At 43.7% G+C, this 25,858-nt stretch overlaps 1 protein-coding gene across 12 annotated transcripts in view; it reads right to left on the bottom strand.

Moving 5' to 3' along the window:
- Immt (inner membrane mitochondrial protein) overlaps positions 1-14,678 on the bottom strand; it is a 39,454-nt gene extending 24,776 nt beyond the window's left edge. For 5 of the 12 annotated variants that reach the window (XM_050126418.1, XM_050126416.1, XM_050126419.1 and 2 more), the window contains exons 1-3: positions 14,462-14,651; positions 2,887-2,960; positions 1,202-1,391 (exon numbers count right to left, since the gene is read on the bottom strand). In XM_050126418.1, the coding sequence (XP_049982375.1) occupies positions 1,202-1,391; positions 2,887-2,960; positions 14,462-14,506 (309 nt within the window). In that variant the 5' untranslated portion in view covers positions 14,507-14,651. Of the gene's footprint in view, positions 1-1,201; positions 1,392-2,886; positions 2,961-14,461 lie in introns of all 12 variants that reach the window. The other 7 variants (XM_050126413.1, XM_050126417.1, XM_050126414.1 and 4 more) reach the window with 4 other exon arrangements.
- Between the last annotated feature and the right edge of the window lie 11,180 nt (positions 14,679-25,858).

Genomic DNA, 25,858 nt, shown 5'->3' with positions numbered 1-25,858 from the left:
TTAGCAGTTAAGGACACTGGCTGCTCTTCCAGAGGACCAGGATTTGATTCCCAGTACCCACATGGCGACTCCCAACTGATACAACTCCAGTTCCGGAGAACCTGACATCCTTTGCTGCTCTCCATGGACACAGGTATACATGTAATACGCAAACATACATACTGGCCAAAACACCCATACACTTAAGTTTTTAAAAGGGGGCTGGAGAGATGACTCAGTGGTTAAGAACACTGGAGGTTTTTCCAGAGGACCCAGGTTCGGTTCCTAGCACCCACATGGTGATTCATAGCCACTTGTAGCTCTAATTCCAGGAGATGCAATGTACTTCTTTTAAAGATGAACTTAAAAATTTTAAGCTACAGCTGGCAAGATGGCTCAGCGGGTAAAAACATTTGTACAGGCTTGACAACCTGAGCCTGATCCCCGGATCCCACCGTGGAAGAACACACCCCCAAAATTTAGTCTCATCTCTACACTGATGTTGAAACACACACATACACACATAAGTACATAATAATAGCAATAATGGATAAAATTTAAAATAAATTATTTTTTAAAGTTTTAAGCTAGTGGTGTGTATAGGAAGTGAAACTGAAGAATATGTGCAATGCTCCAGGACACTGGAGAGCATTCCTGTCACTGTCAACCAAACAGCAGACAGTAAATGTGTGCCTTTTATTTCTTCCTAAAGCAAGCTGTAACTAGCTACAACAATAAGGTGTATCCTGACCACTCTACATTATGTGCCTAGGGCACTAAGTCAGGTGCATAGCCACAACTGTGCCTCACGCCACAGGCCAGCCAGTACCTCTGTCCTATACACCTCTCTGATTTACCCACGTGCAATGTTATTTTTAAATGTGGTATTTAAGAGCATTTATGGAATTCCCACAGGCTAAAATCCTACTTGTATAGATTACTACTATTAGTCAAGTTGAAGAGAACTAACAAACATACATTCAGCAAGATGCAAGTGAGTTATACACAAATACTGTTGTCCAGATGAAAACAGCTTGCTTTTAAAAAGTATTCCATAGCCAGGTATAATGGCACATTCCTGTAACCCCAGAACCTAGGAGGTGAACCCAGACGACAAGGAATTTAAGGAGAGTCTGAGTTACATAAAACTCTGTCTCAAAAAATAAGCAGTTGAGTTGAAAGTACTCCACAGCATAAAGTGAAACACTGTTTAAATTCTTACCGGCTTCTTTGGCAAGGGGACAGTATAAGGTGCAGAACCAAGAACCATCTCAAAGAGCTTGTCTGAGTAAGGTATGGTTTTCTCTACACTTTCCCGGAAATGGGAATCCCATTTGGCATACATGATAGTGCCACCAACCCCTCCACCAACGAACAAAAGGCCAGCTCCAGCAATTTTACCAGCAGTCAACCTAAAAGAGAGAAATAGGAAAAATATCATACTTTCTTGCTTTCCATTTATCTACTTTTCTACTGAGTCTTATAGACCTCTTCACTTCCATGTCCCTCCCACTAATTTGGACCACAGCAGTCAACTGTAACAACATAGCTGCAAACCACCTTTTCTTGATCATTTTTAACTTGTCTGCAAGATAAAATAACAATATTTATACATGGGTGGCAAAAACTTTAAGGTAAGAACTAGGACAGAGAAAGTGAAGCAGTCTCTTATTGAACCCTGAAACCTGATGGTCACATTTATGAGATTGTCTGAAGTACCTCAAATCACGAACTTTCAAAGCTCCTCTTCTCCAAGCTTTTCAGTACAATAAAGTACAATAAAGCAAATTCTTTATAGGGGGAAAAAGTTTCTCTTATAAGGAGAGATACCTTGCTCAGCCTAAACACAGAAGCAGTACCTTGGTCAGGCCTCAATGTGATGATGGGACAGACTTCTTGACTCCCCATGGGAGGTCATACCCTCTCTGAAATAGAAGGTGGGGTGGGGGAAAAGGTGGAGGGAGCAGGATGAGGGGAGGGAAGGAGAACTGGGAGTGATATGTAAAATTAAAAAAAAAAAAAGCTAATTCTAGCATTCTATAGGCTGAGGCAGGAGGACTGATCTGAGACCAAAGCCAGACCTGGCTAGAGAGCAGGACTTCTAATTAAATTTAAATTTGAAAATTACTGAGCTAGAGAAGTAGGCCAAATCTTTCTCAGCATGTCTCAAATTGGGAAAGGAAGACAAAAAATTGTCACCAGAACTAACAAGTACTTTTTAAACTTACGACCTAAATGCATGCCTATAAAACAGCTCCTTGCCACCCAGTTACCAAAGAACCACAGGAAGCATCATTAGCAAAGCCTTACCCAAAGTTATGTATCAGACAGGCCTCCTCAGACCTCAGAGCAAAGCTGCAGCATAGTATAGTAGTTCCCCCTTACCTGTGGGGATTTGTTTCAAAAACCCCAGATGATGCCTGAAGTCACAGACAGAATCAAACACTGCATTTTTTCTGTACATATGTAACTATGACAAAATTTAACTTATCAGTTAAACATAGTAAGAGAACTATAACAATAATTAAATAGAACAATTTTAACAATGTATTACAATAAAATGGTTATGTGAATGTAATCCTGCTCAAAATATGTTGTTGATGCCCAACACTCAGGAGGTAGAGGTAGGCAGATCTCTCATGAGTTTGAGACCAGGCTGGTCTACATAGTGAGTTCCAGGAAGCTAGGATCATATAGAAACCCTGTCTCAAAAAAAAAGTCTTACCACACTGCACTCAGCCTTCCAATGATGAACATATGTAATTGAAACCATGGATGTGATCAGAATACTATTTCCTTAATAAAAGTTAGTTTATGCAGCTACGTCCAAATTCAAAGTAACAAGCACGCATGATCTATTATTAGCATACAGTAAAGAGGCTGGTGCCAGGCAGACAAGCTACATACCCAGAACTGCTTGAAGTGGAGTATCTACGGCATGGTCGTAGTGGACGGAGGACAAACTTCCCACACAGACAACTCTGAAGGAAGAAAAGACATACATCAATATATTAAAGGAATTTGGAAACACGGTGGCTCACACTTTTAATTCCAGCACTCTGCAGGTTAGAAAGGATCACAAACTACAGACCAGTTCAAAGCCCCACAACCTCAAAACACAAACAATTAAATAAATCTCAGAAGCTTTCAGAATTGACAATTCAGAAAAAATATTTTATTACCAATGTATTCAAAGGCTAGGCTCACAAACAAATGTAACCAAACAAAAATCACCTTACTTTCAGAAATCAACCTACCACCAAACACTTTTCTAGATGTTTAAACCAGTTCTGCACCAGCACTTAAAAGGCTGAAGCACAGCTGGGCATGGTGGCGCACGCCTTTAATCCAGCAGACAGGAGGCAGAGACAGGCAGATCTCTGTGAGTTCAGTTTGAGACCAGCCTGGTCTATAAAGTAAGTTCCAGGACAGTCCGAGTTACACAAGGAAACCCTATCTCAAATCTCCCCCGTCCCCCAACACACAAAAGGCTAAAGCAGGAAGATGGCTACAAGTCTAAGGCCAACCAGTCTGGATACACAGTGAGACCTTGTCTCAAAAACAAAAATAAAATAAATCCCTAACCTCAAAACAGTAATGCAGAAAAATTACTCTTAAGTATTTCTTTGTTGTTTAATTTCTAAGAGTTTTTTCATGTTTAAATTACATTTACTTATTCATTTAGCGTCTCTGTGTGCACACATGCCACACCCCATGAGTAAGGGTCAGTGGATAACTTAGGGGAACCATTTCTCTACTTCTACTACATGGGATCTGAAATCAAACTCAGACTATCAGACTTGGCTGTAAGTGCCTTTACTCACTGAGCTATCTCTCAGGCTTGTTCTTTTTTTTTTTTTTTTTTAATGGAGGGCAAGGGTATAGTAACAAGGTGTGGCGATCAAGAGTAAACTCTACTGAATCAGTTCTCTCCTCCCACCTTTATGTGGGTTAACGGGCTCAAACTCAGCTTGCCAGGCTTGTACAACAAGCATCTTTACTAGGACCATCTGGCAGGCCCTAGCTGGTTTTGTTGTCACTGTTTTGTGAGACAGGGTGTCACACAGCCCAGACTGACCTTGATCTCTTGATCCCCCTGCCTCCAACTCCCAAGTGCTAGGAACACACACAGGCAACCTTCAATACTTTGATAAGAGAATCTCAGACTCATTGGCATTTTTAAGAGTCATATATGTTACTTATTTCTTGAATGCCACTGGAATTTTCTGTAAGCTTTCTAAAGTGGAGGGAAAAGGTCACCAGGGGCACGCCCCTGAGCTATGCCATATCAAAGTCCTTCGGTGGAATCCTCTTTGCTTCTGGTGCACAAGATAAGAGTCCCCTGTCACTTATTGGACCCATTCCCAAGACATTCCATTTCACTGTGGGCGCAAGAACCATAGACTATGTGGATTGAGCCAAATAAATCTTCACTCCCTGTTTACTTTGAATATCTGGTCACAGCAACACCAAAGCCTAACTACTAATACATGTGAATCCGGACTGGATTTAAACAAGAGGGAAAAAAAGTGAAAAGGATGCTGGATACTACCAGAGAAAACAAGCGAGCCATAACTATGTCTGAGATGCAAACAGCTTGCATGTTCTGGAAAAAGAAAAACAGAAGGTGTAAAAACAAGAACCCAAAGGGAAGAACTGAAAACTACACAGAAAAAAATCCCAAGCATCAGGAATGACCCCAAGCATCAGGGAATCAGCCTTCATACCAAGCTAGGTTCTGTATCTGTTATGGAACTGACTATGACTGCTGGGCACCTCTTGCTGTCTGCTTTTTTGAAAGAAACTATCCACAGAGACTAGCCTTTGCCAGTCATCCCAGTAGATGTTGCTATAGAATAGAACAAAACTGGAGGAGGGTAAGAACATTAAGACCACATCAAAGATGTCTTATCCCATTATAAGATCTGGTTAAAATAATAAGATCCTGGTGCTGACACTATGGTGGGTCTTAGAGAGGGTTGCAATGGGAAGAGAATATCGGTTGCTCAGGCCCTCTCCTCACAAAAAGTAGGGCTGAGTGTACTACACAATACTGACGGTACAGGAGGGATATCAGTTATCAGCTGTTCTAGTTCCCACCCCCACAAAACAGGACTGAGTACATTATACAACACTGACCATACACGGGGGGGGGGGGGGGGGNCGCGAGGTGCACAAGAAACACAGTGGAGCAACGAGGGGGGGGGGGGGGGGAGTAGTTGTTCTGGCTCTCACCCCCACAAATATAGGGCTGAATACATTATAATGACCTATATGGGGGGGTATCAGTTGTTCTGGCTTCCAACCTCACAAAAATAGGGCTGAGCTCATTTTGTAAGACTGACGGTAACTATGCATATATGCGAAATGCTCCTCCAGAAATGTACTGCTCCCTATCAAACATGGGTTCTGTGTGTCCTTCCCTGATACTGTATGGTTCTTTATTGTATTACCTAGAATAGACAAAACTCATAGAAACAGTAAACAATAGTGGCTGCCAGGGGTTAGAGAAGAGACGATGGGGTGGGGAAAGGCAGGCTTGGTAAATAATTTACTAACGGAGGGCAGTGAAAGTGATGCTGTGTGCCTTCTCAGACTACAGCATAAATGGATATGAGTTCCATCTGACTCTGCTCAGAACCTGCAGCTAAGCTTGAGGAAATCCCGATACACAGGGATGGCACAAGCGGGAGTTCCAAGGCTGAGCTGAGCCAGCATCAGCAACCAAGCATGAGAGTACAGAATACGAGTCTCAGGCACTATTTTAGGGCTAACATGCAACAGCTGTTTAGCTGATCCCAGAGAAAGACTAGAACAGAAGCAGCGAGCAATGCTGTCATTTCCTCAACTCAAGGAACTTGTCCCATAGCTAGTTAAGTAGACCACACTTTTAAAATATATTTTTCTGTTTTTTTAAAAAGATTATTAGATTTATTCAATTTATTTTACATGTGTTTTATCAGCATGTATGTATATGTACCATGTGCATGCTTGCTACCCATACAGAGCAGAAGAGGGCATCAGGTCCCCAGCAACTGGAGTTAGGGATAGTTGTGAGCCCACCATGTGGGTGCTGGGAATTGAACCCAAATCCTCTGCAAGCACAACAGGTGCTCTTAACTAAGCCCCCAATAGATTTTTCATTAGATTTATTTATTTGTATGTGCATGCATGTGCACAGGCTGCAGCACATGTACAGAGGTCAGAGGACAACTTACTAGAGTTGGTCTGTCTTTCCATGTGGTTCCCTTGGACTGAACTCAGGTCATCAAGCTTGGCAGCAGGTAATTTACCTGCTCCAAAACAGTATTGTTTTAAATTCATGGATCTAAGCATATTTGATAGGTTTAAATCAGTTGCAATCGCCATGTGTTTTACAGCTCACACTATTCTGTCTTTGACTCCCTAAGTTTGAAGTGTCTGTCTAACTCTGCCTCTCTGACCACCTACAAATACTTGCTGGCAGGTTTTATTTCTGTGTCTAGTAAAGCTCACTAAGCATTCATCATTTGAACCATTTAGTGGTATTCGGTATATTAATAAGGCTGAATAATAACCATCAACACTACGAAGTTCTAGAAATCACAGAAGGGGCTGGAGAGATGGCTCAGAGGTTAAGGATGCTGACTGTTCTTCCAGAGGTCCTGAGTTCAGTTCCCAGCAACCACATGGTGGCTCACAACCATCTACAATGAGATCTGGTGCCCTCTTCTGGCCTGCAGTCATACATGGAGGCAGCACACTGTATTGTATACATAATAAATAAAATCTTAAAAAAAAAAATAGAAATCACAGAAGGCTTTCACCAACCCAAAGGGAAGCCTAGGCTCTAATAAGCTGTCACACAGATCCCTCCTGCCACTTCCCCTCTTCCCTAGCTCTTGGCAGCTACTACCTGCTTTTTGTTTCTATGAATGTCTACTCTGGATAATCCCTAGAAAAAAAAACATACAATATACTGCCTTCTGTTCCAGGCTTTCCAAACTGTTTCCCAAAGTAGCTACACATTTATATTTCTATCACCAATGTTGGAGGGTTCCAACTCATGTTCTCACCAACATCTCGTTATTGTACTCAAACCTGTTAAAATCATAGGAATGGGTACCTCATTTAGCTTTGATGTGAATTTCTCAAGATCAATGATGCTGAGCAATTTTCCACTGTTTCATATACTGGCTTTGCAGTTTTTTTGTTGTTGTTGCTTTGTTTGTTTCTGAGACAGGGTTTCTCTGTGTACCCCTCCCTGGCAGTCCTGGAATTGACTCTATAGACCAGGCTGGCTTGAACTCTAGAGATCAGTCTGCCTCCGCCTCCCAAGTTCTGTGCCACCACATAGTTTCTGAGTTAGCTTCTTGTTAAGCTGTAGGAGTTCTCTGCATTTCCTAAACACCAGAACCTTACCATATATTTGAAATAGCCCCTCATTCTTTCACTCTTGAGTATCCTAATCTCAGTGTTTTTTCTATTGCTATGATGAGATACCATGATTAAGACAACTAACATAAGAAAGTTTATTTAGGGTTTACAGGTCCAGAGATGAATCCATGACCACCACAGTGGGGAGCATGGCAGTAAACAGGCAGGCATGGTGCACCTTCTCCAAGAAAGCTACACTTCCTAGTCCTTCTCAAACAGTACCACTAAACGGGGACCAAGCAGTCAAATATGCCTGGGGGGGGGGAATATTCTCATTTAAACCATTGCAACTTGGATACAATTTTTTTTAAAAATTTGATTTGATGGAAAATCCTTCTCTCTTTCTCTTGTTTTTTGTTTTGTTTTTAGACAAAGTTTCTTTGGAGCCTGTCCTGTAATTTGCTCTGTAGACTAGCTTGGCCTAAAACTCACAGAGATCAGCCTGCCTCTGCCTCACGAGTGCTGGGCTGGGATTAAAGGTATGCACCACCACCACCCGGCCTCTTGTTTTTCTTTTTTTCTTGAAACAGGGTCTCCTATATCCCAGGCTGGTCTCAAACTGCCCATGTAGCCTAAGATGACCCAGACTTTTGTTTATTCTCATTTGCTTTCTATTGCTGTGATAAAACACCACGGCCAGCCGGGTAGTGGTGGCACATGCCTTTAATCCCAGCACCGAGGAAGCAGAGGCAGAGGCAGATGGATCTCTGAGTTTGAGGCCAGTCTAGTCTACAGAGCAAATTCCAGGACAGTCAGGGCTGTTACACAGAGAAACCCTTTTCTGAAGGAAAAAACAAAAAATTGCCATGAACAAAAGCAATTTAGAAAAGAAAGGGTTTATTTGGCTTTCACATACCCATCACAGTCATAGTCAATCACTGAGGGAAGTCAGGACATGAACTCAAGCAGCAGCAGAGGTAAGAATCATAAAGAATGCTACTTATTGCTTGGCTCCCCATGGTTTACTCAACTTGCTTTCTTCTATCACCTAGGATCACCTGCCCAAGGGTAGAACTGCCCACAATGGACTGGACCCTCCCACATCAATCATTAATCAAGAAAATGCTTCAGAAGACAATCTGAGAGGCAGTTATTCAATTACTCTCCCCAAATATATATAGGTGTGTCAACCAGTATACTGTTGTTGTTTGGGATTTATATGTATACACATACAAACACATGTTCATTTATGTATACATGTGTGTTGCTCAGATACATGAGACCAGAGGGAATGGTCAGATGTATTCCTCAATAGTTACCCACTTTAATTTTTGAGACAGAGGCTCTCACTGAATCTGGAGCTAGACTGGCTGTCAGTGAGCTCAAGAAATCTCCCTCTTCTTCCTCAGCAATGGGGTTGCATTCCTCCTCATGTGTGTGCTGGGAACTTAAACTCAGGTCCTCATGCTGGTGTACAAGCACTTTACCAGCTGAGTCATCTCCCCAGCTCAATCTTGAACTCTGGATCTTCCTGCCTCTGCCTCCCTGGCGCTAGGGCCTATAGGTATGCACCACAACACCTAGCTTCGGAGATACTTTTCGTTGCTTATGTATTTGGCATCAAACCTGCCTAAATTGCTGTCAATTATAATGGTTGCCTCTAGTTTGTTCTCCCAAATCTCCCAAACAGTGTCTTTATTTTATAAAACCCAAACCTTCTATTTTGGCACACAAACTATTGACTACTTCTAAATTTTAGGATTCATTTTATTAATGGCCTATGATGTAGAAAGGAATTTGTCTTGACACATAACCCTGCAATCAATGTCATAAGGTTGGCACCAATGCTTCTACCTACAAAAACATGCTTCAACAAACAAAAGCCAGGAAAAATACATAATTCCTCAGCTTTACCAACCAACCAAGAGAATACATAAAGAAACCAGCATACAGTGGAACAGCCCAAAAGCAGACAGGCACTACAGAAAAGTCTCCTGTGAATCCTATGCCAGGGTTCTAGATTCCACAATAAAGTTTGCTGGCTGATGAACTTAACACTACCAATGACCACTTGTACATTTGAAATACAAATTTATATGCAACTTAAATTTTCCTACAACTAAAATACCTTATAAGAGCCAGGAGTGGTGGTACACAACTATAATCCCAGCACTTCAGAGGTAGAGGCAGGGGACACTGGTAGTGCACGCCTTTAATTTCAGCACTTGGGAGGCAGAGTCAAGCAGATCTCTGTGAGTTCAAGGCCAGCCTGGTCTACAGAGCTAGTTCTAGGACAGTCAAGGTTATCTAAAGAAACCCTGACTTGAAGAACCAAATAAATAAATAAATATAATTGAGGAGGTAGAAAGGGGGGGAGATGAAAATCATGTCATCAAGTATACCCCTATTATCCTAGAAAGAAGACAGTCACAAGTTCAAAGCCAGCCTAGATTACAAAGCAACTACCAGCCTGGACAGAACTACCAGGTGAAAGCCTGTCCTAATAAATAAATAAATAAATAAATAAATAAATAAATAGGAATTCTTTATGCTGGGCAGTAAAGTAAAGGTGATCCACACCTTTAATCCCAGCACTCAGGAGGCAGAGGCAGGCAGAACTCTTGAGTTTGACGCCAGCCTGGTCTACAGAGCAAGTTTTAGGACAGTCAGGACTACACAGAGAAACCCTGTCTCAAAACAAAACAAACAAACAACAAAAAAAGAGTATCATCCCACAAAAACAAACTATTTTGGGAAAAATATTCTGTATCCTAGACAGAAAGAGGTATTTTTTGGTTATGGGAATTATGGAAATGCTAGGTACTATTTAGTATAACCAAAACCAAAACCTGATCCTTTAGTGTTCCCTGCACATTATTTCTCACTCAAGGGCACTACATTATGTAAGATGTGTTTATAAAAATGGTTTAGAAGCCTCTGGCCTCAATTGAATTTTTTTTTACATATTTTTAAAATAATTTTCTTTTTTAGTAAAGTATTTTAGGTCTTTTGATCTTTCACAAGTGTGTTTTTTTTTTATTCTTTTTATCCTTGTACTGTATCACCAGGCCCAACATTTTTGAGGTGACCTTAGGTACAGAGATAGGAAAAGGAAGAGTAATCAATAGGAAGAAGTATGAGCAGGAGTAAAGAGCGGGCTGCACAGATCGACTGAACAACTTCCCAGCATCTGTGGTTGACAGTCTGCATCACTAACAGACAAATTCAGCCTGGGTCTTAGTTAAACAAACTGGCCTGGGTTCACCATCAAAACAGTACTCTTTCTTTTTTCCTTTAAAGATTTATTTATTTATTAATGTGTAGCCCAGGCTGGCCTCAAACTCATGATCCTCCTGCCTCTGTCTCCTTCAGCAAATCCTACCGGTGTACGGCAGCACAACCAGCAGCTAAAGATTTATTTTTATTTTACATGTATGGATGTTTTACCTGAATGTATGCATATGTGTGCCCTGTGTATGTGCAGTGATCTCAGAAGCCAGAAGTCAGGCTAGGTGCTGACACCTCTACAGTGGCTGAGAACCTGAGACCAGACAGGTTATGGGCCTAGGGGAAAACCCACTGTTACTCTGCTGAGGGAACAGAGAATACAATAACTCCTAAGGACAATGCTCTACCCATACCAGAGCATCACTCAGCCCTCATCAAAGACTCTTCTTGTCATTGACAGTAAGTGACAAAGAGATCCACAACTGGACAATATGCACAGAGACTTTGGAGCACTCAGCCCTACAGATCATCTGCGTCAAACCCTCCTCTCAAGGCTCAGAGTTCTGTGCAGAAGCAGAAAGATTCTAAGAGCCAGAGGTGGTGGATGACTCCAAGGAAACAGCCTCTTCAAAACACAAGACTGACGTCTATGAACACACAGACACTATGACAGCACCCACAAGACCTGCACAGGTTCAAACCAGTCAAAGTCTCACCCCCAACGGAGAAGCTATTTGTAAGTGATAGCTGCTGGGAAAGGAAAAATTCCATCTCCAATGGAGCACCACTGGGTATATTTATATATCAACCACACTCTAAGGCAGCCCCAAACCCAGGAGTAGTTGACTAACACAAAATGAAGCACATGTTTTGTGTGTGCTTTCATTTTTCTTGCGTTTTTTTTTTTTTTTGCTTCTACTTTTCTTTTTTAAAGTTTGTCCTTTTCTGTTTATTTTTTGTTTTGTTGAAAGAATATGAACTTGGATAGAGAAGGACTAGGAGAGAAGGGAGAATCTGATCAAAACAGATTATATGAAAAAGCATTTTAAATAAAAGCTTTTTAAGTAACAAAACACTGTAAGAGTATTATAAGGACAAACTGAATTAGGACATTTAAATTTCTTTATTTGTACTTATGTGTGCGGATGCTTTGCCAGCATGTGTCTCTATACATCATGTGTGTGCAGAGGCATGCTGTATGCGAGGCCACAAGAGAGCATCAGATCTAGAGGAACTGGAGGTTACACTTGCAGGCCACATGGATCCTGGGGATGGAACCCAGGTCCTCTGGAAGAATAGGCAGCCGCTCTTAACCACTGAGTATCTCTCCGGTCCCTCCCCCTCTTCTTTTAAAGTATAAGCAAAGAAAGCTTATGACATTAATTCTCGATATTCCGGCCTCGATCAAGCGAGGATGACATGAGCAAATGACTACTTCCAAGTATGAGGCGTGGGAGAGGCTTAGCCCAGACTCAAAGCTCAGGTCCTCTAGATCTAATGATCACCTCTAAAAGATTGAACCCTGTGTTACAGTAAAAGAACTAGGGGAGAAAAACACTGAGGAAGAACTTAAAAACACGTTTCTAAAAAAAAGAAAGAACAATATTTTAAAAAATACACGTAAAAATTCAAGGATTTTGAAGTGAGACTAAGAATGAAAAAGGTAATATCTCTGATGTGATGGGTGTGTGTGTGTGTGTGTGTGTGCGCGCGCACACACGCGTGTATTTGACTAAGATTAATATTTAAAGTGGTGAACTTTTTAGTAAAGTAGACTGCCCTCTGTAACATGGTGAGCTTCAGGCAAACAGCTGAAGGCCTCCTAGAATAAAAACAAGAACTTCCCTAGCACAGGGCCTTTGGGCTGGAGCTGTGCCAGCTGCTCTCCCAAGTTTCCATATGGCTGGCCTGCAGACTGCAACTGCACCTGGCTCCCCCAGTCCCTGCTCTGCAGCCCACACTGCAGTCTCCATTTACCAACTCCCAAACTATGTGAACTCAGTCCTTATAAGTCAGTCATTCTATACACACACACACACACACACACACACGTTTTGTTTGTCTGGAGAACCCTAACTTAATACACCACCACAGGCCCTAAAGCCTAAGGGTGGGTTTCAAAGTCAGGGCACTAGTTGAGAGTAAGAAAAAAAAAAAAAAAAAAACCATAGCTCACTCAAGCATGTCACATTTACTGAGCATCTAGTAGAAGCTGTCACTACTGGAAATACGGCATCGAACAAGATAGGCACAGGCTAGTTGTGGAGTTTAACAACTTTTACGGGGCAGGATCTTCCTATAGGTAGACCAGGCTGACTTGAGATTTAACTAGAGACCTAGCTGGACCCCTCTGCCGGCAGGGGATTGCAGGCATGTAACACCACACTTAACTTGTAACTTACACTTTAAATGTAGGAAGCATATAGGAAGCACACACATGTCAGGTGCGCAGTGAGAGTGATGTGCGGAAGAGTGGTCCCACGCCCACTTTAGAGAGGAAAGGCAGCTCCAGAGGGAAGGCAGATTTATTAAGGAAGTACCTGCATAAAGGGGGTGAGTCAAGCAAAGACCTGTGAAGCCTTCAAAGCAAAAACAAAACAAAACAAAAAAACCACCCGTGATGTGTCTGCTGGAGGTGCTACTGTAAAAGACAGTGATGGACAGGATATAAAACATGGTGTGAAAAGAGCCTAGACTTTACTCTGAACATGATGGGATGGCAATCAATGGGGGTATTGTTACAAACTGTTTGATAAATACCAATAGAAAATTAACACGGCTCTCATTTCCCTATGCAAGAAACTGATGGACAGGGAAAGAATCAAACATAAAAAACAAAACTGTTTGCAGGGCGGTGGTGGCGCACGTCTTTAATCCCAGCACTCGGGAGGCAAGTGAACTTCTCTGAGTTAGAGGCCAGCCTGGTCTACAGAGCGAGTTCCATCTGGAGCAGCCGGGGCTAAACTGGGTAACTCTGTCTTGAAAAACCAAAAGCAATCAAAAAGAAACCCGCTTAACTTCTATCAGTTCTAGAGGGCCCGGTCTAGGGATCTTATCCAATTACTGCTCGACTCTGCACTATGTTTCTCACACCTTTTCGTCAAAGCATTAATGTTCTGGAAATCCTGAGTAATGGAAATAAGATTTTTATTTTCAACAGTAGAAAGTTATATTAATAGTTATGAATTTTTTTTAAATAAAAGCAAAACAGAGTGCCTAGGATACATGAATGTCAGACACGGTTCTAAGTTCTTAGAGACACTGATCCCCCAAACTAATCTTAGAAGTGAACACAAGGTCACGACTCCTGTCCTTCCTCAAGCACTAGAAGTTTAAGATCCAGAAACGAAAAAAAATCTTTCTTTTTATTGTAGAGTGAGAATAGCTCAAAGGTGCTCTAGACCACGAAAACAAAAGCAACCCACCCATATTAACTGCAACCTTGACCCCTAAAACGCAGCCTCTCCTCCAGTCCAGGAACCTACTTATTAAAGATGCAACAAGCCCTCAGAAGCAATCCCTGTTGGGAATTGTAGTTCTCCCGCCCCGACCTTCACGATTGGAAATCTATCACGTGCCCAACCGGCGGCCCAGACACCGGCGGCCAGGATTGGTCCCAGACTGAAGCAACGAGGTACTGATTGGATACCAGGCCACGCCTCGGCAGCACACACCCGCCTCCCCGCGAGCGCTCCACACCCCAGCCCGCTTCTTCAGCAATAAGCCTCTAGTCATTCCAATCGAGTGGTCGCCCCAGTGGGCTGCCTCAGTTTCCCGGCCTGACATCCTCGGCGCGCCTCTGCCCAAGGGCTGCGCATCATGGACGCCTCTCCCGTCGTCCGTTGGCAGTCTGCAGTCAGTGTGACCACGCGCCCCCCTGGGGGGACCCCACGCTCACCTGGGCCGCGACGGTCACGCCGGATAACTGACAGGCCCGCAGCATCTCTGCCGAAGTGACGGCGCGGCTGGTGGACGCGGGAACGACCGCGGCGGCGCGAGAGGAGGGCGTGCGTGCTAGCGAGCGCGCCCGAGTCCGTACACCCTGTGTGTGCCCTGCGCACCGGAAAGGGCCCCCGACGCCACTGCGCACGCGCCTGCTCCTACCCTGGGCCAGACCAGGCGGCTCCCTGAGGGTGGGCCTCACCCCGGCTGCGAAAAGAGGAGCCTGCGGTGATTGGCGAGTCGGGGGCGGAAGGGCGGGTTCTCCTTCCGGGTCGCGCTCAGGCGCTATCTCGCCTGAGAACTGGGGTTACTAGGTGAACTGGCAGCTAAGTGAGCTGTGAAATTTGACTAGGCGCGAGGCGGACGACTATGACTCTTAGAATTAAGTCAAAGGGGGCTCGGGTCGGGGATCGAACTCGCGTCGTCAGGACTGGGAGCATTGTGTGTTTCCTGTGTCTCTAAATAGTGGAGGACGGCTAAGAACCCAGATTCTAAGTTCGGGTTTTTATTTAAGTCACACTGTCACCTTTATTTTGCAAAGATGATTTTGGTCGCAGTCTTTGGGGTGCGTTGGAAGGCTATTCCAAGCACGCTTAGTCTGGAGTCATCATACAGTATGTTAAACATTGACTATTGTTAATACTCAGTGTAAACTCCAGCATGATTTATATGTGGTTATCTTACCGTAGTATCATAAATAATTTTAGCCGGGCGGTGGTGGCGCACGCCTTTAATCCCAGCATTCGATAAGCAGAGGTAGGCAGTCTCTGTGAGTTTGAGGCCAGCCTGGTCCTCAGAGTGAGTTCCAGGACAGGCACCAAAGCTACAGAGAAACCCTGTCTCAAAAACAAAACAAGATAATAATAATAAATAATAACTTTAAAAATCTGTTTGAGGCCGGGCGTAGTGTCACACACTCGGAGTTCCAGGCAGGCGAATCTCCTGATTGAGAAGCCAGCCTGGTCTACATACCTACAGGAAAGTCATAGCTATATAGTGAGATCTTGTCTTGGAAACAACCCACAAACCTGTTTGCAAGATCCTTTCAAGTCATAAGTAGATGATTTGTTCCAACATGGTACAAGTTGATTGCACTTTTATTCTTACTTGTAAAATAGAGAAATGAGTCCAGGGTGGTGGTCCACACCTAAATTGCCAACACTTGGGAAGTTGATACAGGACTGGGTAACAATGAGACTCAGACAAAAGCAGGAATGGATTTGAAATTGATGTAAAATGTTCTTAGGTTTTATATTATCTAAAATGCAATCTATTTGTCGTTCTTGGCCATGTCATAGATTAACAGCCTCTGAGTAGTCTTCCCATTTTCTTAGTAAACGTAGCAGTCCAGCTCCATCCCCGTTAACTGCTGCTGTGCCAGTCGGTGCCAGTGTGGTAACTTCCCGGGACACTCCTGACCCTGGTTTGCTTTACACCAATGAACACTTTTTACTACAGACCTTGTACTTCAGACACTCTCCTTGACGGTAAGATCTAACTGTTAGGGCTGGAGAGATGGTCCAGTGTCTGAGAGCTCGTGCTACTCCTCCAGAGAACCCGTTCAGTTCCCAGCCCCAATATCAGGAAGTTCAGAGCTGCCTGTCACTTGCCAGAGAATCCAACACCTCTGCCCTCCAGGCACAGGTGTATACACATGATTAAAACTAATAAAAATCAATCTTAAAAGTGATTAAAGTTTTCATTTAACCACATCCTTAATCCTTCCTTTCTTGGGGAGATGATGCATTCCGTAAAGGGCCTGCTCTGCAAACATGAGGGCCTCAGTTTGGATCCCCATAACCCATGGAGAAGCCGTCATCTGCAGACATCTGCACTCTTGCGGTGTGTGCATGCACAGATTCACACATAATTTTAAAAAGAGTACCTTTTTGGTTTAAAAAGCTTTGGGCACGCGTGTGCATGTGTGTGTGTGTGTGTGTGTGAGAGAGAGAGAGAGAGAGACAGACAGACAGACAGACAGACAGAGACAGACAGAGAAAAGGAAGAGATGGCTTACCAACTAAAAGCACCTGTTGCTCTTACAGGGCTTCTGAGTTTGGTTTCCAGCACCCACATCAGGCACCACACAATCTCTTGTAACTCCAGTTCCAGGAGATCCTGAGGTACCTGCCCAAATGTGGCGCATATAAACTCATGCAGGCACACATAATATAATTAAAAAAAAAAAAAAAAGAAAGAAATCTCTGGGTCAGGAGAGATGATTCAGTAGCTAAGGGACATTGGCGACTGGACCAAGATTGAGTGCCCCGTGTGCAACCGGGCCCTGAAACCCATCGCTGGCAAATATCTGTAACTCCAATTCCAGGTGATCCAATGCCCTCTTGTGGTCTCTGTGGGCACTGCATGCTAAAATACCCATTCACAGTTTTTTTTTTTAAAGGTCTAAAAAAAAAAGCTGTGTGTGATGGCACTTATTGTCTGTAACTCTTGCTGGGAAGGTGGAGACAGATCCCTGGAGATCACAGTCTACTGCAGTCTATGAACTTCAGAATGATTGAGAGACCCTGTCTCAAGGAGGAGGAAGGGCTATAGAGATGGCTCAGTAGGTAGAGCTGTGATAGCTAGTTTTCGTCAACTTGACATAAAGTAAACCTGGGACTAGGGAAACTCAGATGAGCAATTTCCTGTATCAGACTGGCCCCTAGGCAGGTCTCGGAGCATTTTCTTGATAAGGCTCAGCCCATTATGAATGGTGCCACCCCTTGGCAGGTGGTCTTGGGTTGTATAAGACAGGAGGTTAAGGAGAGTGGGGGGAGATGGAGAATGTCTGAGTGGTTAAGAGCATATACTGCTCTTGCAGAAGTTCAGAGCTCAATTACCAGCATCCACATCAGGTGGCCCAAAACTGCTTGTAATATATATATATATATATATATATTACAAGGGATATATATATATATCCCTTTTGAGACTCTGTGTAGCCCTGGCTGGCTGTCCTGGAACTTACTCTGTAGACCAAGCTGACTTTAGACTCAGAGATCCACCTGCCTCTGCCTCCTGAGTTATGGGATTACCAGTGTGTGCCACCATGCCCAGTTTTTATTAATATAATTTATGTATTTATTTTGTTTTTTTGAGACAGGGTTTCACTGTAGTTTTAGAGCCTGTCCTGGAACTAGCTCTTGTAGACCAGGCTGGCCTCGAACTCACAGAGATCCGCCTGCCTCTGCCTATTCATATAATTTAAATTATATGTTCATTCCTCCATAGCCTCTGATTCATGTGATTCAGTTCTTGTCTCCAGGTTTTTGTCTTGAATTCCTGCCCTGATGTTCCTCAATGATCTATCATGGCATAAACCATATAAACCCTTTCCTCTCCTCCCCCAAATTGGTTTTGGTCAGTGTTCTAGCACAGGAGCAGCAAACAAACTAGAACAGAGCATTTGTCACTCTGGCCTTGCAGGGATCTGAGTCAGTCCAGTCTTGTCTGTCTTTCTTTTTTCTTTTTCTTTTCCTTCCTTCCTTTTTTTTTTTTTTCCGAGACAGGGTTTCTCTGTAGCTTTGGGGCCTGTCCTGAAACCAGCTCTTGAGACCAGGCCAGCCTCGAACTCACAGAGATCCGCCTGCCTCTGCCTCCCTAGTGTTGTGATTAAATGTGTGCTCCACCACTGCCTGGCTTTCTTTCTTTCTTTTTCTTTTTTTATGTAGAGCCTAAAGTTTTTATGTGCATTTGGTGTATTGCCTGCATTTATGTATGTAGGAGGGTGTCACATCCCTGGGAACAGGAGTTACAGATAGTTGTGAGCTGCCCTGTGGGTCCTGGGAGTTGAATCCTGGCCCTCTGGAAGAACAGCCAGTGCTCTTAACTGCTGAGCCATCTCATCTCTGCTGAGTTTAGTTTGCAGAGTCTAAATTCAGTGGCTCCTAACAGCCTGTGACACCAGTTCAGGGGCTCTGATATGCTCTTCTAGCCCCAGAGGGTACCCCCAAATGTGGTATACACATGTGTATATACATACATACATACACACACACACAGTAATATGGCTCAGTAAGGGCACTTGTCACTAATTTTGAATTAGTTTGATCCCAGGATCCCATATAGTGTAACCAAATCCTGTCCACTAAACACACATGCATCATGGCATGCACGCACACACACACACACACTTGCACAACATTTGAATGTAATATTTTATGTAGGTAACAGTGACAGAGGAAGATATGTGTTAAGGACCGGACCATGTTCATGGGTCTCCTTTCTCTTTGTATATGCACACACACACACACACACACAAACACACCATACAAAAAATAGCCACAATATTTTTAATAGAAACATTTAATACCAAACAAGTTAATCCTTACTCACTAAAACTCAAGATTTTTGTTTGTTTGTTTGTTTGTTTGTTTTAAAATGTTGCTAGATTTGAAAGTGGTGCAGGCCTATAACTCTAGTACTCAGGAGGTAAAGACAGGCCCCAAAACAACAAAAAATAACAACAAAAAATGTTATTAAATTTCCCTGTTGAAGAAGATACAGTGGCTTCCTTGCCAATCAAAAAGTCTGTAACTGGAGGGCGGTGGTGGCACACACCTTTAATCCCAGCACTCAGGAGGCAGAGGCAGGCAGATCTCTGTGAGTTGGAGACCAGCCTGGTCTACAGAGCTAGTTCCAGGACAGGCACCAAAGCTACAGAGAAACCCTGTCTCGAAAAAAAAAAAAAAAAGTCTTTAACTGTGCTGGAAGACTGCTCTGAGTAAAATAAAGCCTTGTCTGAACCATGGGAAAGTCAGATGTGGGGCATCCCCCTCAGGCCCAGCACTCCTGTGGTGGGAGGAGATGCAGAATCAAGAATGGCTTGAAAGTTTGTGGACCAAATAGCCTCAAATATGTAGCAGAAACAGAGCAGCAGAGACATCAAGATACCTTACATCAACAAGGCAGGGGGAACAGAACCCGGAATGTTAGTCCCACACACATATATAGTCCTCACATACAAAAGTTGATTCTTCACGTATGACTCTCCCACATAAAAGTTAACAACCCCACACACATACAGCCCTCATGCACGGAAGGTATCACCCCACACACATAGGCCTCACGCACGGAAGGTATCACCCCTGCACATACAGCCCTCACGCACGGAAGGTATCACCCCTGCACATACAGCCCTCATGCACGGAAGGTATGACCCCCCCATACATAACCTCCAGCAATAATTAGTACTTTTTTAATTAGTACTTTTTAAAGAGCATTTATGAATGTCCCAATGACCTTATACCATTTGTGGATGATTTTAACTCAAAACCACCAGCATTGGTGGGAGATTGCCGTACAACAACAGTATTCCAGGCTCACCCCATGTCTCAGAGAAGCAAGCATAACAGTCTTGAGAATTTTCAAAACGTGATTGAGATAACCCATGGGGAGCCCAGGGTCCTCTTTCAGAAGAGTCCATAAACTGACAATTATTTTTATGTTGGTAAAGGTGTTTTTTTTTTTTGTTTTGTTTTTGTTTTTGGTTTTTCGAGACAGAGTTTCTCTGTGTAGTCCTGTCTGTCCTGGAACTCCATCTGTAGACCAGGCTGGCCTCGAACTCCTGCTTCTGCCTCCCTAGTACTGGGATTAAAGGTGTGTGCCATTACCACCCTGTCCTTTAAAAAGAAAAATGGATGGGCCTGGATCCTTTGGAAGAGAAGCCAGTGCTCTAAACTGCTGAGCCATATCTCTAACGCCTAGTTTTTTGCTTTTTAAAACTTTCTTTTTAAGGGTCTTTACATAACCCATGCTGTCTCAGAAGCAGGGACAATAATCCTTGTTACCAGCTGATCTGGAAGATCTCTCCGGCCCAGCAGTTCCAAGTCACTTTGGGGATCTGGCGAGAGCTTGTTTCAAAAATGGGGAATTAAGACAGTACCGACTCCTACAAGTTCTCCTCTAGCCTCTATAAGCAGTGGCATGCACGGACCCAAACATATGTGCACACAAATATTTAGAACGATTGTGATTTAGACTAAAACCTAGTGTCAAGGCACAGCCCGTGGAGATTGTCTGACCTTGGCCACGCCTGTTCCCCTTGACTCCGCCCCCCTGCATTTCTGAGGCTCTGTTTTAAGTCCACTGCAGCCACCGTAGTCAGGTGGCTACAGTCTAGATGGCGGCTTCCGTCTTCACGGGTGCGGTGAGAGCCGCTTCAGGTCAGTGCTCCATTGACGTCTTCCCAGAGGAAAGAACTAGCGCGGGAGGGAGTGGGCGTTTTGTTTGGAAGTTACCCGGGAGAGAAAAACCAGCAAAGTGACTTGAGGTTGGAGGTTTGCTGCGAATGTTCTCTGGGGTGGTGTGCGCGACACCTTGCACGGTGTCGTATCCGTGGCCCGCGTTCACCGCGTCCACCCTGCGCTACAAAGCAGACCAGAGATAGGTAGAGGAGGCGAGGGTGACAGCCAAATCATTTTTCTGATTTAGAAGTTCAGCCCGTCTCTCGCAACTTCTGACTTTGAGAGTCATGTAATTTCTCTGAATTTCTGGTTCTGTAGCGGTAGATGGGATTCATCCCACCTGCGGGTTAAACACAAGCCCCGAAAGCCTCGAATTATACGGGTACACTTGAGAACCATGTGTAACCATCACGAGACTGGCCAAATTCGTTTTGCACTACGCCCCTTTGATGGGGGAAATACAGGGGTGAAGGCAGAACTCGGTAGCAAATTACATTACTCAAGTATGGTAGGAGGGATCAATAAGTTAATTGCACACAAGTTATACTGTAGGGATAAAATTCTGTGGGATAATAGACAGAAGGCCAAGAAGAAAATAAAGGACCACATAAAATTTCCAGGTAGTAGAGTTTAAAATGGGACGTTTTGTGAGTTATGAAATATGTATATTGTAAAGTACACATGACATACATGAATGGTTTAGCAACTGTAAAGTGCACATATGTGTAACTAACACGGTTCAAGACAGGTCCCCTTCCACCCAGTGCATTGGCCCAGTCAGTTTTTCTTGGCCTGTTCTTCCCATGGCCACCTTAGTACCTACACCTTCTCTGAAGAACATATCTTGTCGGTACTAAACTTGACGTGTGTGCGTACGTGCGTGCGTGCGTGCGTGTGTGTGTGTGAGAGAGAGAGAGAGAGAGAGAGAGAGAGAGAGAGAGAGAGAGAGAGAGAGAGAGAGAGAGAGAGAGAGAGAGAGAGAGAGAGAGAGAGAGAGAGAGAGGGATTACTGGGTCATAGGGCACATAAATAAGCTGTTTTTTTTAAGATTTTTATTTATTAATTATGTATACAGCATTTTCCCTACATATATGCTGCAGACCAGAAGAGGGCACCAGATCTCAGTACACATGCTTGTGAGCCACCATGTGGTTGCTGGGAATTGAACTCAGGATCTCTGGAAGAGCAGCCAGTGCTCTTAACCTCTGAGCTATCTCTCCAGCCCACATAAGCTGTTTTCTAAAGGACTATGCTGTAGAAATTCATAACCTCCGTAATATGTAGTATTATCAAACCTACACTTTTAAAAAATATTTACTTATTTTTAAATTTGTGTGCATGAGTGTTTTGTTTAAGTGTACTGCATGTGTGCCTGGTCCCTGCGGAGGCCAGAAGAGGGCGCCAAATCCCCTGGAACTGAAGTTATGGATGGGTAGCTGGGATGTTGCTGGGTACTGAAGCCTGGTCCTCTGCAAGAGTAGCAAATGCTCTTAACTGCTGAACCATCTCTCTAGCCCTAAGACCTACATATTTTCCTCAGTCTAAAGGTTATGTAGTGGTATCCAGTGTCTTTTGATTTTTAAAAGTTGTTTGTTTTTTTTTTGGTTTTTCAAGACAGGGTTTCTCTGTGGCTTTGGAGCCTGTCCTGGAACTAGCTCTGTAGACCAGGTTGGTCTCGAACTCACAGAGATCCGCCTGTCTCTGCCTCCCGAGTGCTGGAATTAAAGGCGTGCGCCACCATCGCCCAGCAAAGGTTTTTATTTTTATGTGCTTCCTCTTAGTCCCGGATCCCTTACATAGATGATATAGATCAACTGATCATATATAAAAATTATTTTTGTTTGGGGGGGCTATGCATGCCACAGCAACCTTATGGAGATCAGAGGATAACTTTTTAGGAATTTTAGGAATGGTTCTTTTCTATCATGGGTTCTCCAGAGTGAACTCAAATTGTTCGGTTCCCACTGAGCCATCTGACTGGCTCTCATATGATATTTAAATTCCACTGAAAACACTTAAAAGAATTATGTAGAGACAGGGATTTGCTATGTAGCCCAGTCTGGTTTTAAACTCTCAATCCTGCTTAGCTTCCCAAGTGCTAAGATTCCAGATGTTTGGACTGGGCACCTAGCTTTCTTCAGTGCATCTTTATCTGCTGTCAGCACCATTTAAATGTTTTCTCTGAGCCGAGTCCTCTTAAGTCCTTACTGTTTTATCTCATGCAATCCTCTCCATAAGTAGCTAATTTGAAGTGGAGGAAAATGATTATAAGGAGGTTAAGCAATTTGCTCTTGTCTGCACAGCTAGTTAAGTGGGAGAGCTAAAGTTAAAGCTGGTCTGGTTCAAACGCTGTGACTTATACAGCACACTGTCCCATTTGTTTGGTGAAATCAGGGCAGTGGACCACACTGTTCTACTTGGCCGTCAGATTAGGTAGAGTTTTGTTGTTTGGAGAAAAGGTCTCACAACGTAGCCTAGGTTAGCCTGGAGCATGCTATATATCTGTAGGATTGCTTAGTACTTGTGGTGATTCTCCTGCCTCTGCCTCTGAAATGCTGGGATTGCAGGCATGGGCCCTACACCCAGATCAAACTGGTTCTGGTATTTGTTTTTTGAGATAGTATCTCTTGTAGCCCATTCTGGCCTTTAACTCTGAATTCCTGCTTCCACCTCCCTTATACTGTACTTACCTTCCTGTCTTCCTGTGCCACCATACCAGACTTGCCTTTTGTTTTTGTAGACTAACTTTATTAAGTAGAATTGACTATACTTGTATTTGTGGGTATGTTTGTGTATGAGGGTGTGTACTTGTAGGTAAATGTCTGAGGACATGTCTTGGATGTCACATTCAGGAGAATCCATCTTGTTCTTAGAGACAGGGTCTCTGGGATGTGGCGCTCAGTGATTAGGCTGGCTGGTTGGCCAACAAACTCAGGTCTACCTGTCTCTACCTTGCCAGTGTTGGAATTACAAGTATGTCCAGCTTTTTACATGAATTCTGGTCGTCAGGCTCAGGCCCTTTTTTATTTTTGGTTTTTCGAGACAGGGTTTCTGTGTAGTTTTGGAGCCTGTTCTGGCACTAGCTCTTGTAGACCAAGCTGGCCTCGAACTCACAGAGATCCGCCTGCCTCTGTCTCCTGAGTGCTGGGATAAAGGCATGCACCACCACCACCCTGCTAAGCTCAGGCCCTTATGCTTGCGTGGGAAACCCTTTAACATTCAAGTCATTTCCCTAGCTCTAAAATACTCATTTTTATGCATCTAGTTTTTTTTTTTTTTCTTGGTTTTTCGAGACAGGGTTTCTCTGTAGCTTTGGTGCCCGTCCCGGAAATAGCTCTTGTAGACCAGGCTGGCCTCAAACTCCCAGAGATCCGCCTGCCTCTGCCTCCTGAGTGCATGCATCTAGTTTTATGACAGAATTATCACCAAATTCCAATCTTAAGACATTTCCGTCATCTCGTGGGATATTTTCAGCATGAATGTTCTTGAGTCTCACATTTTGTTGGTTAGAAGGTACTAGAGAAGTAAACTCTATGATCATTTGAATTTGCAGAGTGGCCTTAGGGGAAAGGATAGATAAAGGATAGCCTCCAGTCCCCACATCCCTGCCTTCTCAACTCTGCCTTCTGGCTGCTCAGCCTCACTCCCATTGCCTATTTCTGCTATGGTTGGGAAGCAGAGCACAGCCTCTGGCAGGCCTGATCCTGCTGTTCCCGTAGCTGTAATTTTTTTTTTTCAGCACCAAAGCCTTTGCTAATGTTGCCTGTCCTACCCAAAATGGGTTTTCCTCCTTCTTGGAGGGTCTGTTTATTTTCTTGTTTTCCTTTCAGAACTCCTTCAGCCAATAGCCTTTAAGATACTGGCCCACTTTGGGCATGGTCTCATGTACTATATGTGCAGATGAAAAAGCGTGCATGGCCCTTTTTCTGCTGGATTCTGTCCCAGTGCACATAGAGTACTGCAGATCGCTACCCTTTCTGTGAGTTTATCCCCAAATAAATAAACCCTTGTTATACTCCATTCTGGATTATTGTGGAGCTCTTGGATACAACTACATGTGTGCATGCCAATACATGTGCACGTGGAGGCTGGACGTTAACATTGTCTTCTGTGGCTCTTCAGCTTATTTTTTGTGATGGGATGTCTTACTAAACCTGGGTCTCTCTAGCAAGTGCCTGTCTCTACCCCTTTCTTACCCCAGTACTGCGATGGCACCATGTTCAGCTTTGGCTTGGGTGCTGGGGATCCTAACTCAAGTTTTCATGCTTGCATAGCAAGCAGTTAACTCACTAAGCCATCACCTAGCCCTTTAAAAAATAGTTTTTATTATTTTAATTATGTGTATTTGTGCATGTATAAGTAAGCTAGTTGTCGTATTCATTATTAAAGGTACGTGCCCACATGAGTGCAAATGCTGTAGGGAGGCCAGAGGCAGCAGATCCCCTGGAGCTGTGGACCACCTGATGTGGGCCTGGGAACCAAATGCAGGTCCTTTGCAGGAGCAGTGCTCACGGTTAACCACTGGGTCATCTCTCCAGCCCCTGTTGATTTTTTTGTTTGTTTGTTTGCTTTTGTTTTATGTTGTTTTGTATTTTTGAGGAAGGGTCTTATGTTTAGGCTGACCTCAAACCCGATCTGTAACAAAGGATAGCCTTGAACTCTTGATCCTCCTTCCTCCACTTTCCAGTGTTGAGATTACAGGTGAGGGCACTGTCCAGCAGTCTGTTACTGTCAGGGTAAGAGAAGCACCTCTTCTGGTTTCCTCAAGAATCTCCTCTCCTCTCTGTGTCCAGCTTTCATGTCTCTGATCTGCTTTGCACTGAATCTGGAGGGGCTGTCTCCCTGGGTATAAGATTGGCAGGTGGCAATCTGTCTTATGGGTATCCTGTTCCTTACTGCTGAGCATACAGTTAAGACATGCCAGTCTGGAGTATATGATGATTTTAGCATTCTAAATTTTGTAAAAAACCATTATGTATATAAGAATGGGCAATTTTGAGCCAGGCGGTGGTGGCGCACGCCTTTAATCCCAGCACTCGGGAGGCAGAGGTAGGCAGATCTCTGTGGGTTCGAGACCAACCTGGTCTACAAGAGCTAGTTCCAGGACAGGCTCCAAAACCACAGAGAAACCCTGTCTTGAAAAACCAAAAAAAAAAAAAAAAGAATGG

The sequence above is a fragment of the Alexandromys fortis genome, unplaced genomic scaffold, assembly GCF_014885135.2.
Source record: "Alexandromys fortis isolate MF-2015 unplaced genomic scaffold, M_Fortis_MF-2015_v1.1 scaffold_257, whole genome shotgun sequence".
Lineage (NCBI taxonomy): Eukaryota > Metazoa > Chordata > Mammalia > Rodentia > Cricetidae > Alexandromys > Alexandromys fortis.
This window is presented reverse-complemented; position numbering and strand designations above follow the sequence as displayed.